Below are 19,104 nucleotides of genomic sequence, written 5' to 3' on the forward strand. Positions count from 1 at the left end.
ATCACATGTATGCCTGGTGCCTACAAAGGTCAGAGAAGGGCATCAGATCTCCTGGCACTGAAGTTGTGGATAGTTAGTTGTAAGCTGCCATGTAGGTACTGGGACCAAACCAGGTCCTCTAAGAAATAATCAAGTTCTCCTCACTGTTGAACGATCTTTCCAGCCCACATAGGATTTCTTCTAGTACATATTCAATGGAGTTACTTTTGTAACATAATAAAAATTTTACAGTCTGAGCAGGGTAGCTGCACATGACTCATTTTTGACTGAAAGAATGGTTCTTTCTCTTTTTTCTGTAACTTTCAGTGGCAAACTTGTTCTGCGCTCTCAGCCGTCAAGGTGGTAGCCATCCTGGGGGAGAGAAGGAAACAGAGAAGCAGCCAGAGACAGTGGGGTACAGCCGGAGACATTGGCTACAGCCGGAGACAGTGGGGTACAGCCGGAGACAGTGGGGGTACAGCCGGAGACAGTGGGGGTACAGCCGGAGACAGTGGGGGTACAGCCGGAGACAGTGGGGTGCAGCCGGAGACAGTGGGGGTACAGCTGGAGACAGTGGAGTGCAGCCGGAGACAGTGGGGTGCAGCCGGAGACAGTGGGGTACAGCCGGAGACAGTGGGGTGCAGCCGGAGACAGTGGGGTACAGCCAGAGACAGTGGGGTACAGCTGGAGACAGTGGGGTGCAGCAGGTTCTCTTGGTGGTCTAGACATCGGTGCCCTGGGGGGTTGCTTTGTGAACATTCAGTGCGGTGGACTTGGAGTGTGTGGCTCTTCAGTTTGTGTATTCTCTGTCAATCGGAAGCTGTTCGACAAAGCAGAGAGATAATGTGACTTCTGCGCTTTGTTCTGTCCCAGGCCTTGTTTTAGTTTAGGTGATTTAGAAGAGGGGGATATCAGATTTTTATTTTTAAAACTTTTGACATTGGTTAAACATTTGGCATAAGATGGTTCTGAACAGAGCAGATGTTAGGTGACATGAACAGCTGTCCGTGTCTCTCCCTTACCCTCGCCTTCCTTCTGTGCTTTCTAGGAATCCCTGTGCATTAGCGGTTTTTAAACTATGCTCTTTAGAGAAACCTGAACTTTTCCAAACCTCTGCGATAGGAGTGTGAGCCTGGGACTAGAAGAGCATTTACCAGCACGTCATGTATAGCAGTGCTCATGGATGGGAGTCTCCCTCAGTTCTCAGCAAGCCTGTTTATAAATGTGGCACACTGAGCAGTTAGATGTTTAAGTGGGATCTGCCGTGCTGTGTAATTTGCTTATTGCTTATTTTCATTTTGAAATTCTTTCTGTGACAGTTGGAGCTATTGGTTTATTCTTCCAAAACCAGGAACAAAATACTTCTTTAAAATATGTACCTAAAATTTTCTTAAAAGATTTAGATACTTATATGTGTGTTGACCAAAATTTAGAACCCCCCCTTTTAATGAGTCCATTATAAGGAGTACAATAAGAACACTTATATTTCGTATGCTGTCTGATCTTCTAATTCTTTGCCACATTTAGATAACTACAAATGTTCTCAGCCTGACAGTGTTTTTCTGTGGAGTATTTCTATCTTGTTAAGTGGAGTTCCAGAGACATCAGTGTATAAAGCTCCCTCTGCTCTGCAGTTCTAACGGGGAAGCTCCGCAGAGGGTATACACTCACTGATGGGGCTTAGACCCAACAGTGCACATAGCTGCCACACTCATCAGATATAAACATTCCTTCTCTTTACCAGCCTATAGTGTTTGCTGTTGGAAAGATTGGACACAACAGTGAAATATAAATCTAACAAGGTGTAGATTGTAACTGTTTTCTCCTTAAAACCAGTCAGAAGCTTAACCCCCCTGTTACTGGTTCTCTGAAATCTTACTAGTTCTTTGGGTCTAATGGAGATGTTTGTGGATGGACTGTAGCACCAGGAAAGCCCAAAAGATAGAGTTAAGAAGTAGTCCTATGGGATGGTTTTGCATTTTAGAAATAGGCCCATTCTAGCTTCAACTAGTTCTTTAATGAAAGAAAAACCAACCAACCAACCAACCAGCCAACCAACTTACCAACCAACCAACTTACCAAAACAAAACCAAAAACAAGTTGGGACAGGGGAGGTCTCTTTACAAGTACACACACACACACACACACACACACACACATGTACACACACACACACACACACACACACACACACAAGCATGTATGTATGAGTATATACTCAGAGTCTAGAACCCACTCCTACAGCTCCTCAGAGACACTCAATCTTAGACAGTCGGATTTTCTCTCCTGTAAGGTGGGAGTCTTTGTGAACGAGGGTTTTCTGTGCTAGTGACTTGGAAAGGGGCTGAAATGTTTTTGTCTGTGTTGAATTAGAAAGGAGCCCGTGATACTGGTCCTGACAGCCAAGCAGATTTGACTTATGCATGTGGTGTGGTTTTTTGTTTTTTCTTTCCCTTTAATTAATTCTTAAATCGGTTGGTGGCATGCTTGGATTTCTAGGAAACACTGGAGACAGTCTGAAGAGTCATTTTTCTAAAAGGGATTAAGAATACTTGAAGAGTTAATTAAATCTGGCAAAAGTGTCCCTGTTTATGAAACTTTGTCACAGATCCATGAAAGTGAAAACGGAGGGTGATTTACACTGGAGTGCTCGGTTTGGGAGTGTTTCTAAATGAAACCTTGGCTGCATGCCACAGATAACAGAATCCTAATAGTGGAGACACTTGTGTGGTTCTGAGACCCCGACTCAGAAGAAATGTGGCCTCAGGAGCAGCAGCTGAGGGTTCCCGCTGCAGTTTGCCTTCTGTGGGGTGCTCAGCCCTTTATTAAGGTGTTTGTCAGCCTGGGATGTGTCAATGGCAATGGAGAGTTCTGTGAAAGCCTTTCCTGCAGCTGCTTGCCTCCTCAGGGCCACGCACTGCTTGCTGTCACTTGTACCATGGCTTTTTAGCCGATGGGCATAGTGACTGGACTTGCTGGATGAAATGAGGCTTTGAGATGTTTTCCCTCTATGCCACTAATTTTTAATAAAACCAGCATTGCTACCAATTCACAGATACCGTTTAATTGAGTTTATGTCTTCACCTCCTTTACATGCCACTTAGTAGAAATGCTATTCATCCATGATGCAGTAACGTGGAGTACATTTTTTTTTTTTTATTTCACAAGCTGTATGAAATGGTAAGGGATTCTATAAATCTCATTCTGAAAAATCCCAAATTGATGTCATCCAGGCTGTGTGATATCTACAGCTAGTCTCTCGTCTCTCTTCTCTAGGTTCAAAGCAGTGGCACACCATTGGTCACCTGCAGCCAGAGACCTCCTATGACATTAAGATGCAGTGCTTTAATGAAGGAGGGGAGAGTGAGTTCAGCAATGTGATGATCTGCGAGACTAAAGGTAGGAGAGTTGTGGAGGCTGGTGTCTCCCCCTGGCCAGTTACTGGGATTCCAAACTCTAGATCACGTCTTTCCGTGTGGAGAGTTCTGCTTTGGATGAATTCCTAGATGCATGAACTTACATATGCACGTACCTTATAGAAGTGCATGGTGTCGGCTAGAGCATTTATCTAAAAACGTGTCTCCGGGAACATTAGTGGTGCCCATTACTTCCCATGTGACTGTATGTAAGTCATGTCTTTTTTTTTTTTTTTTTTTTCTGTTCTCCAAGAAGCAAGTAGAAATACTTGCTAACTACTTTCTATGAAAATTGCAATATTAATAGAACTATAGAAAATTAAGGAGAATTACCACACATGTGTTACAGTTCTGATAATTCAAGTCTGAGGCTGGGAACTTTATAAGGAAAAGGGGATTAGCTAGCTCTCAGCTCTCTATGTCAAGGGCATGATGTTAGCTAGTGTCAGTTCAGCTCTGTGAAGACACCATGATAGGAGTGCATGCAAGAGGGAGTGATCAGCTGGCAAGCCAGAAAGCCCAAAAGGCCAGTCAGGGGCCAGACTTGGTCTTTGATAACAACTCTTGTAATGTTGGCATTGATCTGTCAGTGGGGATAAAGCCCTTATGACCTAATCACCAGTTCTACTTCCTGATGCTGTTAACATGATGGTTACATTCCCACCTGGGTTTGGAGACAGCCAAACAAACACAGGACTCTGTTACAGCCTTTAGCTGGATCTCTGCTGTGTGGTTCGTGGGGCGGGGGCGGGGGAAAGTGTTGGAGCAGTTGAATACAGAGGGATCCTGCCTCCTGAGGATGGGCTGTCAGCCACCACAGTCTGCTTACGACAGCGGGACTTGACTGTGACATTTAGAGCATTAAGAACATGGGACTCACAGACGGGAGAATGGGATTTGGATCACACTTGTGGAATAGCATTTGCGATCACAGTTGCCCAGAGCGCCCATGAAGTCTCTAGGAGGACTGTGGGTTTACTGGGGATGCTTACAGGACACGTGGGGTTTTTTAAAATTTAATTTAATTTGTAATTCAGTTTTTACACTCCATATTCCGTTCCCCACTCCTCCCCATCTGACCTCTAAACTCCCTGAGGCCTCCAGTCTCTTTAGGGTTAGGTGCTTCATCTCTGAATGAGCACAGACCTGGAAGTCCTCTACTGTATGTGTGTTGGGAGCCTCATATCAGCTGGTATATGCTGTCGGTTTGGTGGTCCAGTGTTTGAAAGATCTCAGGGGTCCATATTAATTAAGACTGCTGGTCCTCCTACAGAATCACCTACATATAGATACTATGGTAGTTCAAAACTAATTGTTTAATGTTGAGAATTCCTTTTTTACATGGTGGAAGAATAAGACAATAATTCTAAGTCGTACTGAGAGGAAAATATATCACATAGAATAAGGGTTTTTATTTGTGTTCGGTATTTTGTTTGTCTGTTTGTTTGTTTTTGATTTTTCTGTCTGTAAGTTGAAGTATTTTATTTCAACCCTGGGAGTCTCTGCGAGTACAGTTCAGCAGATCATCATACAGCTGTTTAGGTCAAACCAATTTGTATGTTTCTTGGCTCTTAGAATTTCTCAAAAATTTGTAGACCAAAACTTTGGCAGATCAGAATTTCACATTTGGATCCTTCTCAGTGACTCATTGGTGGTCAGATTGTCTCTGTAAGGAGTCTAAACAGACTGGCTTGCATTCCTAGCCAGACCTCCTTCAGAGAGTCTATTTCGTAAGCTCTGTATCCACTCTAACTTAATTTTTAAAAAAAATATTCCATGCAGTGAAACGTGTCCCTGGAGCTTCCGAGTATCCCGTGAAAGAGTTGAGTACTCCTCCCAGTTCTTCAGGAAACGCAGGGAATGTGGGGCCTGCAACCAGCCCTGCCAGGAGCAGCGATATGTTGTACCTCATCGTTGGCTGTGTGCTTGGGGTTATGGTCCTCATTCTTATGGTTTTCATTGCGCTGTGTCTGTGGAAGAGTCGCCAACAGAGCGCCATACAGAGTGAGTCACTTATAAGTATTTCCTTGTATTTTTCTAAAGATGGGTAGAAAAAATATTGTCAGAATAAATATTGATTCCTAACACTCTTGTGTATTTGTGCCATGGAATGAAAGCTGTTAGATGCTCGCCACTCAGGGGAGGTGACTTTAGAACCATTCATGCTGCCAGCCAAAGCCTGTGGAGCATCAAATTAAATTGCCCAATAGAAATAAACACCAAAGCCAAAGCTAAGCAGGTCTCCAAGTAAATAGCTGTGTCGGTCCTGGGAAAGCCCAGCTTTGTTGGACCACCAAAGAGGCTCAGTCCTTGATCATCAGCTCTGGAATCCATGGTAGGAATGTCTTCAGGCTGGTGCAAGTCTAGTCAACAGGAAACAGAAATGGCTTGATGGAAAGGAAGGTAGTGAAGACTTTTCTAAGTTACTGTCACTGTGTGTTGTGAGCGGAGATAACATGGTCCTGCCTCTGCAACTGCTGGACCCAAACAACTCTGAGGTTGCATACTATCTCCCAAATATATCAAGTAAAGGTAACGATGGTACTGTTTCAGTACCAACAGCCTTCCTGTCCTATCCCTAGCCATTTGAAACACTATAACCTAATCAAGTAGGGATATCAGACTTTGATGAGAAGATTCTCCTGTTTGCCCCAAGAATAAGGAAATAAAAGAAAAGCAAGAGGAAACCAATAGTGACAAGTATTTCTAGGGACCACTGTCCACTTGTCCCCTTTTAAGTTAGTACCTCATGAAAAATAAAACCATCCATTTTGATTGGACAGCACCTTCCAAAAGAGGTGTTACTGGATTGGGGATGTCAGGCTGCAAAGTTTGTGCCTTGTTCTAAATGATTCTCTTGTGTTACATTAAATTGTTTGTGTTGAATAATAAAGCATTGTTCTAGTTATCTGAGCAAGATCGATCTGATAAGAAGTAATTTTCCTCAGTGATGATAATATTTTTACAAAATAAAATGTTCTCATGAGAGTGTTTATTCGGTCATTTATGGCACCAGAAGAATCTCATTGTTTCCTGCTTGTCAGACATTGCTAAACAATGGCGATCAACCGAGGGCCTTCTCTGACGGAGCACAGATTAGGTAGCACAGGAGGATATGAACCTGTGGGGAGAGAGCAGGCCAAGGAGGAAGTTGGAGAGGACTTAGCAAGAACCAGGACGCAGATCAGTATAGTTTTGAGGCTAGGATTCTTAGGGTTGGCTTGGCTTCTCCTAAATGTATCTGGCAAATATGCCTCTGGAAATGAGAATTTGCTCAGGAGCTTAGAACATACGGACTAGAGCTGCCTTTTCCGCCTTGGGTACCTCACACCCTTGGCATGCAAGATGACAGGAGATGCTACTGAAGAGCCAGCAAATGGACACGCGTCATGCTGTTTTCACCTAAAAGCACTGCTTCCTACTGTTTAAAAGGTTAGGTTTTTAAAAAGATTTATTTATTTACTTACTTATTTATGTATATGAGTATTCTATTTGCATGTATGCCTGCATGACAGAAGAGGGCATCAGATCCCATTACAGACGGTTGTGAGCCACCATGTGGTTGCTGGGAATTGAACTCAGGGCCTCTGGAAGAGCAGCAGTGCTCTTAGCTGCTGAGCCATCTCTCCAGCTCAAATGTTGGCTCTTTTTCCTCATGACTCTGACAGTTGTTTTGAGCTCTTGAAGTGTGTAGGAGTCTAAGCTAAGCACTCCTTGCTTGGAGAATTCGCCCCTGCACAGTCTGTTCCCTTGGGAGTGGTTCCTCCCTGGTAAGCTTCCTTCTGTTAGTAGAGTCTGAGTTAACTCAGCATTCCAAGCTACTCCTCACCGTAAAGAAGCAGCAGCAGCAGCAATGCTACCCAAAGCTTTGTGAGAACAGTTTGGCGTGTTATGTTTTAGCCTTGCTTGTAGTTTCTTAGTGAGTTCATGAATAAAAGTTTTCAGCGGGAAGGTTTTTCCTTCAGTGTCTGACCTCGCTTCTCCTTCTGGATTTGTTTGTTCTTTTTAACAGAATATGATCCTCCAGGCTATCTCTACCAGGGGTCAGAGGTTAATGGGCAGATAGTAGAGTATGCCACTCTCTCAGGAGCAGCCCGGATCAATGGGAGTGTTCACGGAGGCTTCCTCAGCAAAGGAAGCCTCAGCAATGGCTGCTCTCACCTGCACCACAAGGGCCCTACTGGTGTCAACGGGACCCTGAGTGGAAACATAAATGGAGGCCTTTATTCTGCACACACAAGCTCCCTGACCAGGCCGTGTATGGAGTTTGAGCATCCTCACCATCTAGTGAATGTAAGAGATTTCAATATAAACGATTGCTTGTCTGGGTCCCAGTGTGGCAGGGTACAAGGACTAGTGAGCAGGCCTAACTACTTTCACTACTGTAGACACCGCTAAGTCATGTGTGTAGGCATGCTATGTGTCTCTAGCAACTCCCGATCCAGAGTAGTCTTTATCGGTTTTCTGTCATCAATAATACCTGACTACTGCCAGCTTTTTCTAGCTTTAAATTATTTACCACAAAGTGGAATGCCGGCAAGAACACACTGAGAGTTATTTTTTATTATTTATTATTATTATTATTATTATTATTATTTTCTTTATTTACATTTCAAATGCTATCCCGAAAGTTCCCTATACCCCCCTGCCCCTGCTCCCCTACCCACCCACTCCCACTACTTGGCCCAGGCCTTCCCTTGTGTTGGGTCATATAAAGTTTGCAAGACCAAGGGGCCTCTCTTCCCAGTGATGGCCGATTAGGCCATCTTCCGCTACATATGCAGCTAGAGACACAAGCTCAGGGGGTACTGGTTAGTTCGTATTGTTGTTTCACCTACAGGGTTGCAGCCCCCTTCAGTTCCTTGGGTACTTTCTCTAGCTCCTCTTTATTTTTGAGACAAAATGGGACTATGGCTGAGCAAAGACCAGGCCAGATGGTTCATATTTGAATTACTCGGAGCCGAGTCTGAGAACTCAATACTGTTAGGCCTGGGAAATGGAGGAGTGGACTGCAGCACACCGAGATGCTCCTGAGGAAGGACGGGGTAGCTGCTGCTCCCCATTGAAGAAGAAGTTCCAGATTGTTACCTGCTGTTGTCATGCACAGTGCAGGCCCTGGTGCTGCTAAGCTTTTTGATCTTTCAAAACACTTGTAAATGTAGGGGGAAATCACCAGATGCTAGGATAGCTCTCAGATTCTCTTTTCTTCCGCGCTGGAGATGGGACCTGGGGATTCTCTTGTAGTAGGCAAGTGTTCTACCGCTGAGTCACCCTCAGCCTATGAAGACCATGCCAAAAATCTCTGCGGCTGCCAGCTTATGACCCCTGACCCATCGTGAGTCTGTTGGTTTTGTTCAGTATATTTTTAAACCCTATAACTTATAAGCTTTTTACATTTAGAATATTAGCATTCTTCAGCCACGAGAGCTCTGTTGCAAGCCCTGGAAACTTCCTTATTTCTGAGACATATATATTAACACTGTTTTTTGTGAAGGGACTAGAGTGACTGGCGTAGTTTAAATAGTGCGGTGTATAGGGCTCATGCACCAGGAAAATTGATTTATTATATTCTCTGCCTGGGCATCCATATTACCTTTTAATCAAATAATTTGTTCAGTGGATCAAGTTAATCATTGGTTTAGTTTTTACTGTTACTCTGATTACAAAGACATTTGCTACAACCTGGAAAAGTTAAGGGTTGTTTGTTTTTGTTTTTTTTTTTCTTTTCATCTTTAATTTAGTAAAGATATTGAAATATTAGATTTACAAAACAAAACTTTAAGGAACATTTGTATCATAAAGCTGAAAAAAAAACCAATGGCTTTGTGTGACTTTTGGATTTTTGTACATTCTACAAAGTGTATCATTACCAAAAGATAATAATTTCATTATTTTATGGAGCAACTCATGACTTATGTTCAGACTTCCTAAATGGCTTTGTCCCCGTTCCTAGTGCACACCTAGCCTCAGTCAAGGAAGCTGATGGAGAGAACATTCAACTTGGAACAGCGTGTGCTGTTTCTAGAAGGGGGGGGGGGGACCCTAAGGAGATGCTGCCCACACGAACTGACTTGCCCTTAGATGATAGCTTCCCCATCAGGTGACAGGTTTAGAAGTTGTCGGCTGTGTTTCAAAACTTTCCATTCTCTTACTTTTCTCAAAGGGAAAAAATAAAGAAATTAAAATCTCACTAGTCATCATGAAAATCACTGATTTAACTTTAACAAATTCAGCAATTCTCATAAATGACAGCATTTTTCTGAACGGCTCGAGTTTGTCTGCATGTACTGAATGTAGTCTAGGGATAGTCTTTCTGTTTTTCTAATCATTCCTGTTGTTAGGTGGATCAGGGTTACGAAAAGACGTTTCTAGTCTTGGTTTGCTTAGGTTCTGGCTTTTGTTACAAGATAAATGAAATGGAAAGTGTTCTAGCAAAAGCAATAGCCTGAACCTTTTCTAACCCTGAAAGCCTGCTTGAGGTTTTGGGTGCACTGTGATAATGCCACCCCCACCCCCACTTCAAATTCAACTCTGCTGTTTCTCTTCAGAAAGCAGAGCCCTGAATCTAAGGCCAGTCAGTCTGTAACTTCCTGTTTGCCATTCTGTATGTCAAGTGAACATTTTACAATGAGGTATGTGTTAATCTGGGCATTTTCTTTAATTGCTGAGCATTCTCCGCCAAAAGCAACATCGGAATATTAATATTCCCTCTAAGTCATTGCTGGCTGAGAGTCTACTCCATCTGGAAAGACATGACGTTTTAAAACAGTGCAGTCAAGTGAACAGACCCAATCGAAATAATTACAGGAAAACGAAGATGGGTTGATTTTGTGACATCATTCAAACAAACTTTACACCCTGTCTCTCTAACGGGCATCACATAAGCTTTTTCCATGACTGTTAGAAAAGAAAACATAAGTGGGCGCTTACGATGTATAATATGTTTTAAGGCATAAATTTGAAATACTAAAAGGAAGTGACTAACCTCCCTCCATTTAGTTGCCTTTTTCCAACACAGAGGCACCTGGAAGAATGTAGCAGTTCAGCTTTAGGGGTATAGTGGAACATTGTGTGGGGCTCACTTGTGAATAAGTGGTATACATTACATTGCTCAGGCAGGGTGTGACAACATACCATGGACTCACTTGTTATTGATATGCGTCTGTGATTATTTGGCACATGGTCTCTGGCTTCTTCAGCTTCTTCTTTTCTTTCTTTTCAAATCTTGTCCTGACCAGAGTGGAGGAGTATACACAGCCGTCCCTCAGATGGACCCACTGGAATGCATTAATTGTCGGAATTGCCGGAACAACAATAGGTATGTTCGTGTGTGCCCAGCCACAGTGCCGTGACCCATGCATTCTGTGCTGCTTCCTGGACGTTTTCCTAAACTTACCCTCTGACATAGAGCTCCACCACCCTCCGTGTAAGACTGTTAATGTTGTTCTTTCCTGCTCTGTACGTGTTGCTTTTCCATGCCTTGGTTTCTTCTGACATGTAGTGACAATCTCAGAAGTGACAATCTCAGTAGTGACAATCTCAGAAGTGACATTCTCAGAAGTGACAATCTCAGTAGTGACAATCTCAGAAGTGACAATCTCAGAAGCTTTGTTTCTTCATACAGCATTGTTGAAGGGCAGGGTTCTCTATATACAGTTTTTATCTTTTCCCTTTTCTTATTTTCATGACTGTGTTGGGATGAGGATAAATGCAGTTGATCATGTGCAAACAGTAAGCAAAACAAAACAAAACAGAACAAAACCATCTCTTATCTATACCAGAGTTTTTCCCATATTAGTGCTGAAATTTTCCTACTAGATTATGCACTTCTTTCTTTCTTTCTTTCTTTCTTTCTTTCTTTCTTTCTTTCTTTCTTTCTTTCTTTCTTTCTTTCTTTCTTTCTTTCCTTCTTTCTTTCTTTCTTTTCCTTCCTTTCTTCCTTTCTTTCTTTCTTTCTTCTTTCTTTCTTTCTTTCTTTCTTTCTTTCTTTCTTTCTTTCTTTCTTTCTTTCTTTCTTTCTTTCTTTCTCCTTTAATTTTTAAAATCTTAAGATACCTAAGAATTTCTTCTTGAACCATGGTGGTGTGTGCCCTTAGTCCCAGTACTTAGCAGACATAGGCAGGTGATCTCTGTGAGGTTAAGGCTCGCCTGGTCTACTGAGTGAGTCTAGGGCAGTCAGGCTACATAGAGAGAGCCTCTCTCAAAACAAAAACCATAACAAAATTGTGTGTCTCTGTGTGTGTATGTATGTATGTGTGTGTACACATGGGTATGGATACACGTGTGTGCATGTGGAACTTAAAAAGTAACAGAAAATAGGCGTGGTGGCACATGTCTATAATCTCAGTAACCTGCAGTTTCTTTTGGGGAGCTGTGATCAGGAGAATTGCAAATTCAAGACTAGCCTGGGATACATAGTAAGACCCTGTCTCAAACACAAGCAAATGAAAGTTCACCAACTTTGATACACTGAATAGCAGAAAGCTTTAATAATATTTCCTATATTAGACATTTGGTTAAGAATCTTGATTTTTAAAAAATAAAAATAAAAAAAGCTGGGTCTGATAGTGTAAGCCTGTTATCCCAGCTACCTGGGAGTCTGAGGCAGGAAGATTCTATGTTGAAGGCCAGCATGATGTGGGGGTGAGGACTCTAAGCTCTTTCATATACTTCTGTACATATCAATTCCAAAGGACTGTTGAAGTTGCATAATAAATCTTAGTTCTTTTCCGTTATGATGGTATTGAATTACATAGTCCTAAAAACCCATCCCACTGCTGAAATCCTATAACTTGAAAACTTAGTCCATAAGAAAGGTGAGGATGGCTTGACATTTGGATCATACATTATCCAGAAGGGTTCAATCTGTAGCTTTTAAATGAAGTAAGAGTTAAGTGTTATCGCTGGGAGTTAGTGACGTCAGAAGGATCTAGCCTGTCATGCAGTCTAAAGCGCATCCTTTCAAGGCAGGCAAGCTGAGTGGGCTGGAATGAAAGCAAGCCTGGGCTATGCAGTGAGACCTGCCTCAGAAAACAAAAACCATGTTGTTTTAGAAATTCTCAGAACAGAGCAATAAATCATTGCTACATTTTGTTATTTACTTACCATGTAAAGGCTTATATATTAGCAAGAGCTGGCTGGCTATTTTGTGTACTAAGAGTATTTCAGTTCTGTAACACTCATTTTGAAAATGTTCTTATATCAAAGCTGCAGCTTTGTTCAGAGCTGTCACAGTTCGTTAAGAAACATGTAAAATAACTTGTAACATGTAAAATAACCTAGGTGTGGTGGCTCTTGCCAGCAAATCTGCACTTGAGAGGCTGAGACGATCAGATTGCCATGGGTCAACTTAAGTTACCTAGCAAGATATTTTTTCGAAAAACCACAGAGAGGAAGTTCATGAAGCCGGCTCACATACTTGGTAGTAATCAGGTGGTTTAATGGAACAGTGGTAGGCAGAGGTTTTTGTGTCTTGAGTTGTCCTTTGTGGTTCTTCTGGTCATCACAGACCTCAACTCTCCTTACAAATTAGAGCCTAGTAGTTTGCTCTGAGAATAAGTAGTCCTGTGCTTTGCCGCTGCTTAAACCTGTAATCTTGGGAAATTTGCACAGGATCTCAGAGCTAGTATCCTCATCTGAACAGTGAAGGTGTGTTCTGAGTATTGGAAGACCAATCGCAGTACAATATAAAATTTCATAAAATATCTTTATGATGAGATTCCGTCTCAGTGTCCAAAATAGATCGAGTTTCTTTAAGAGAACTTAAATGATCGCTGGCAGCTTCAGTTTGGCTATTTGTATGCACATCTGTGTAGAATCTGGTGGTTTTATTATAAATTGTAATTGTATTTCTTTGGTTTTGAGGTTAGTAACTTCCTGCATTTCAAGTTTGTTTCACTGCTATCTGGAAACAGGTGAATTCTCTTCAGCTGTGTTTTTCTCTGGCTTAAATATTCTTCCTGGATGAAGGAACATACATAGACACATGGAGAGACATATACACACATGCACACACATACAGATAGACAAATACACACACACACACACACACACACACACACACACACATGGAGTTGTATTAAAGAGTAGCTACTCTCATCTCTCAGAAACTAGAATCATTTAAATTCCCATTTCTAATGCTGTGGACATTGCGATTGAGAATGGATATCTGGTCTGTCAGCTTAACACTTCTGTGACAAACACCTAAGAGGAACAGTTTTAAAAAGGAAAGGAGACAAGCCTTGCAGCACAGACCTGTAATACCAGCTACTCAAAAACCTGAGGCAGGAGGATTTTAAGTTTAAGCCTGCCTGAACTACAGAGTGAGTTCAAGACCAGGTTGGACAATGTCGTGATACTTTGCCTTAGAAATAAAAATTAGAAAAACCTCAAAGGGCTGGGGACAAAACTCAGTGGTAGGTCACTTGTCTGGTGTGTGCAAAGCCCTGAGTTAAATCCACAATAGCCCTACAAAGTGGGGAAATGCATCTCTCAGCTCACAGTCTCAGGACAGTATTCACTGTCACTTGACACCATTGCTCCTGGGCTCTGAAGGCTGCAGGAGGTCATGAGGGAAGGAGCTAAGCAGCTAATTCCATAGTGAACCAAGCCATCCAGATCCACAGAGGCTTAGTCAAAGACTGTGAGCAGCTGGACAGCTAGACCTGTGCCTTGAAGAACACAGTAGGCACAGTGTAGAAGGTAAGTGAGGGATTGTGGGTATGTCTTTTTATAAATAAGACACTGTGGAAGAAGCTGGGCAAAGGGTCACCTGGTGCAAGCATCTTACTAGGAGACAGCATAGGAGACAGAAACTAGGAAACAACAAGCTCCGTGTCCTGCTGGTGCTGTTTGAGATGATTCGGGCATTAGCCCTGGAATTTTCTTTTTTATTCCATGGGTGCCTAAGAACAGGGCAGGGCTTCCTTAGAGTCTTTCTGTATAGTCTTGCCTGCCCTGTAACTTGCTCCTCCACTTCCTCTGCCTTCTCAGGTTTAAAACCCAAATGTGTTTCTTAGAGTTAAGAAACCAATTGTTGTTCACCCGTGATGAATCCCTTTTCTCATCCCCCTGTTTTAGCAGTAACTCCTCTGGAGACTGAGATTAACTCTATTGACGGAAGTGGAGTACTGTACTGGGGACAGACAGGATGTGGTGACACACACCTTTAATCCCAGCACTCAGGACACAGAGGCAGGAGGGATCTCTGTGAGTTTGAAGCCAGTCTGGTCTGCATAGTGAGTTCCAGGACAACCAAGGCTATGTTGAGACAACTAGACCCAAACAAACAAATGAACAAACAAATGAACAAACAAATAGCAATAACAACAACAAAAATTTGAACAAGCAAGATGGAAGCCACCTCTAGCAGTCTAGGGGGAATTGTTACATCCCAGGGTAGCCCTTGGGGGGGGGGGTTGTTACATCCCAGGGCAGTCTGGGGGGAATTGTTACATCATCATAGGGCATGTAAATGACTGTCAGGCCTCCTGTGTTCTCCTAACAGAAAAGTAAAACCTTCTCAGGGTTTTAGTAGCCTGTAGAAAGAGGCCTGTTTAATGCAGCCCTCCAGGGAGCCAGTCCCCTCCACTGAAAATGTAATTGAGAAACCGCCCTGCTGGTCAGCATCCCCTCCACTAAAGACATAATTGAGAAAATGTTGTGCTGTTCAACATTTCAAGAGTTAAACAGCTTGTAATCAAATAAATTCTTTCTGTCTTTCTCTTCTCCTCAATTCAGACAAAACAGTACAGTTCTGGATATGCAATCACATGTGGTTTGTTAGCTGCTTGGCTAGTTTAATGGGAAGGAATTGACATTAAATTGGGTCTATTTGCCATCAGTCTTGGTAATTTGTAAGAGAGTAGAAAAGACACTGATGAAATTCACAGATGAGTGAATGGAGGTCCCATCAGGAAAGAATGAGAGATTAACTTTAAGGGTCCTAAGGAGACTGGAAATGGGCAGGAAGTCAAAATCAGCGTGGAAAAATGTCTATAGTTCATCTGGGGAAAGAAGTCCAGGCCGAATGGCTGATAATCAAGAGAAAGAAAGCCACTGGGGGTAGTGCCTTGAAAATCAGATATTACAGATGGCTGCCAAGGTTTTGTGTAGTGATAATCCTAAATGTCCGTACGTTCTCAGTCTTGGAGTGTCCTTCCATTGCTCATGTCAGATGTGCTCAGATGAAAATGGGATGCAGAGATGAAGGGAGGATACTAAGTTATAATAGGAGTCTCCAGAGAGGGTTTGATGGGCCCAGGTGGTTGTTAATTGTCTAGCATACTTAAACTTTTCCTCTGCACAGGCTATTTTTTCATAACCCAATCCTTCTCTTATTTCTGATCACTTAGCAACTTCAGACCTATGCATAGTGCCAACGGAAGAAAGTACAAAGTCTAAGGTTTGACTTTTCTTTCACCTATGGTGATCTTCCTGCTTTGAGGAGACAGAGTTACAGGCAGTCGTGAGCCTTCTGATTTGACACTGGGAGCTAAATAGCAGCAATGCCTTGTTTGGTTTTGGTTTGGAGCTTGTGTGTGTGTGTGTGTGTGTGTGTGTGTGTGTGTGTGTGTGTGTATGTGTGTGTGTTTATTTGTTGGTTGGTTTTTTGGTTTGGGTTCTTTTTGTCTTTTTTTATTGTTTTCTTGTTTCTGTTTTTTTGTTTTGTTTTAGCAGCAATGTTTGTAACCTCTGATACATCTCTAACTGTTCAATACCATCATTTTTGGAAAGAGTATATGACACCCCCCTCCCCAATTTACTTCTTATTTCTAACATGGAGACTGGGGCCTGTTGTCATGGAGTATTGCTTTTGGTCTTTAAGTTATAAACTGTTTGTGGGTCTATTTGCCTTGTTCATTAACGTACTCTATCATTTATTGTCTCCCAGAACTTACTGCCACCTTTGTGTAAAAGTAACTGATAAATTAATTTCTAAAGGAAAGTCCCACCGTGATGCTGGGCTCATCACAGAGTCCAACCATGTAGACAGTGAGAATGGTCATGGTCATGGCGGAGGGTCAGGAGGGTTCTGTTTTACAGGAATTTATCTGCTCCCATATTCAAGGAGTAGAACAGCCAATAGGAGCTAGCAGTGACCAGAGAAAACAGCGAAGATGAACTAAATATAAAACAACCATCACCTGGATATTACTGCAGAAGTCTCCAAGGCATGTGCATGTAAATAAATATTGAATATTCCAGTGGCCCATGGATCCTTACTCCTTGCCTTCAAGGATAATGAAGAGAGAGGGGGGTTCTGGCTGACTTAGTGAATCAGTTTTTGTCTGGCATCCATGAGGTCTTTGGTTCAAGCTCTAGAACTGTAAAAAAAAAAAAAGTCAGGAAAGGGACTATATGTAAAACTTGTTCCCCATATCTGATCAGAATAACCATTATAATTCTGCATAATTATATCCAAGCATATAACCAGAAGGGAAATACTTATTTAGAAAACATTTGTGGAGCTGGAGAGATGGCTCAGAGGTTAAGAGCACTGACTGCCCTTTTGAAGGTCCTGAGTTCAAATCCCAGCAACTACATGGTGGCTCACAACCATCCACAATGAGATCTGATGCCCTCTTCTGGTGTGTCTGAAGACAGCTACAGTGTATTTATTTATGTACACTGTAAATAAATCTTTGGCCCGGAGCCAGTGGGGCTGGAGTGAGCGGAGGTCCTGAGTTCAATTCCCAGTAACTACATGATGGCTCACAACCATCTGTACAGCTACAGTATACTCATATACATGAAATAAATAAATAAATCTTTTTAAAAAGAAAACTTTTATCTGCTTAATTTACAGAAATAACCAAATTATGTTTAATCAACTACCAATACTCCATGGTCTCCCAAATGCAAACTTAAACTTCAGTTCTCCTTTTCATTACATCCAGGCTGTTCAGATTACTGGTTACAGAGTATTTCGTTAGTTTTGTGAGTCCTTCAGTGTCATTTTTTCTGCCTCATAAACGGATAGGTGAATAGGTTGTCTTGTAAACAGACCATGTGAGCTTTTACAGAATAACCCACTATGTATGTGATGGTATGCTCAGAGTTCCGTTTACTTGGTGTTAACAGAATGAAGATGAGGAGTTCCTAGGCTGGTGACAGCCCTGCAAAAACATTGACTTCACGGTCTGTCTGCAGGCACTGCTCTCCAAGGTTGTGAAGCCCTGAGTTGTGTGAGCTGTAAAGTGCATTCTGAAAGTCTTAAGGAATGTTCTGTTCTTTCTTACTCTGTGGAGATTTGGTCTCTTAGCTTACGTATTCACAGGTATTCTAGTTATTGCCTTAGAAACTATCTGAGAGCATTATCAGCAACAGACTCGGTTCCTCATGCTGCCCCGATCACATTCAGAAGAGGGGTCATATCCTTCTCTGGACCATATGCTTTTATCTCCACATGCCCAGCCCGAGTCCAAGATGGTTTTCTACTGACACAGACATCTGGAAATATACTAACAGGGAGGCGATGCAATCGCTTGCATTTGGTTAGCTAAGTGGTTAATTGCAGATTCTGAGTTAAGATTCAATGTACTAGAAAATTTTAAATCATTGTGGTTTATCATGGTGAAATCTGGGTCGTAGCTACTTTACAAATGTAAGTTATGTTACTCTCCACCCTACTCTGACCTCTGATGTGGGAGAGGTACAGTTCAAAGGAGTGTCTACTTACCTGAAAAGTAGATACTAAAGAATACATAACAGGAAGTTATACTTTCTCCTGCCAAGAATCTGTCATTTCTAAATGTCTTTAATATGTGCTGCTGGCACGTTAGCCTACATCAATGGACATCCCTGTAGAAGCTGGCCCTTGTTCTTCTGTCTTGCTGGCCTCCGGTCCTGCCCCATGAATGTAACTTTGTGCTGCTCTGAGAGATGTTCTTTAGAAATCATGATGTTGAAAAGCTCTTAGACTTCACTCAGAAATCCCATCTACAGCTTGCTTTAAATTAAAGAAGAGCACAAGACAAGAGAAACCCAAGTGAAAGAAGAGGCCCCTCTCTGCCTGGTGAGTCCCTGGAATCTTGTTATTTCAGCATGATGAAATTCCTTCACAGTTGCTGTATGAGTTCATTCTATTTGTAATGTTTATATTTATAGGGACCTGCCTTGCATTTTTTTTTCCAGATTCTGGCAAGTATGCGTTTTATTTTCCCCTCAGCTGAATTTCGCCTCTTTTACATGAACTTTTCTTTCTGGTCCTTCTTTGTCCTCTAAGTTCAGGCTCCTAGCACCTTACATTACCTTCAGATTCCCAGAGAAAGGGAAGCAGGAGCCAGAAGTTCACTTTAGCACGTGTAGCACCATCAAGGTCAAGTGCCTGGCTGTGCTTCTGTGACATGTAGGATGGTCATTGCTGACATGGAGACATGTTTAAGCCAGCTAACACTAAAACCAACAGATGGTAGAAAAGATATCCAGCCACAAGTCAGTGTTGAACAAGGATGGATAACTAGCATTGTGATGCAAAGAGGCAAAGTGTAAGTGTGCCAGGCCCTCGAGCTTTAATATCTATGTCTTAGCTCACGTTAGGTATGGACTGTGAGAACAGGCCTGTACTAATGAGACTCGCACTGTTCCATAAGAACTTACTTGCTTGAGAAAAGGTATATACAAAAGCCCAATTTTTTTTCTTTCTTTTTATTTATTTTTTATTATTTTCTTAATTTACATTTCAAATGCTATCCCGGAAGTTCCCTAT

The 19,104-nt window shown here is 42.2% G+C and overlaps 1 protein-coding gene across 2 annotated transcripts in view; it reads left to right on the forward strand.

Moving 5' to 3' along the window:
• Positions 1-19,104, forward strand: part of Cdon (cell adhesion associated, oncogene regulated) — an 88,791-nt gene that overhangs the window by 60,194 nt on the left and 9,493 nt on the right. For both annotated transcript variants that reach the window (XM_029543243.1, XM_029543242.1), the window contains exons 15-18: positions 3,256-3,378; positions 5,178-5,399; positions 7,408-7,688; positions 10,634-10,713. In XM_029543243.1, coding sequence (XP_029399103.1) covers positions 3,256-3,378; positions 5,178-5,399; positions 7,408-7,688; positions 10,634-10,713 — 706 coding nt within the window. The remainder of the gene's footprint in view (positions 1-3,255; positions 3,379-5,177; positions 5,400-7,407; positions 7,689-10,633; positions 10,714-19,104) is intronic.

Source organism: Mus pahari, chromosome 10 (genome assembly GCF_900095145.1).
Source record: "Mus pahari chromosome 10, PAHARI_EIJ_v1.1, whole genome shotgun sequence".
Taxonomy (NCBI): Eukaryota; Metazoa; Chordata; class Mammalia; order Rodentia; family Muridae; genus Mus; species Mus pahari.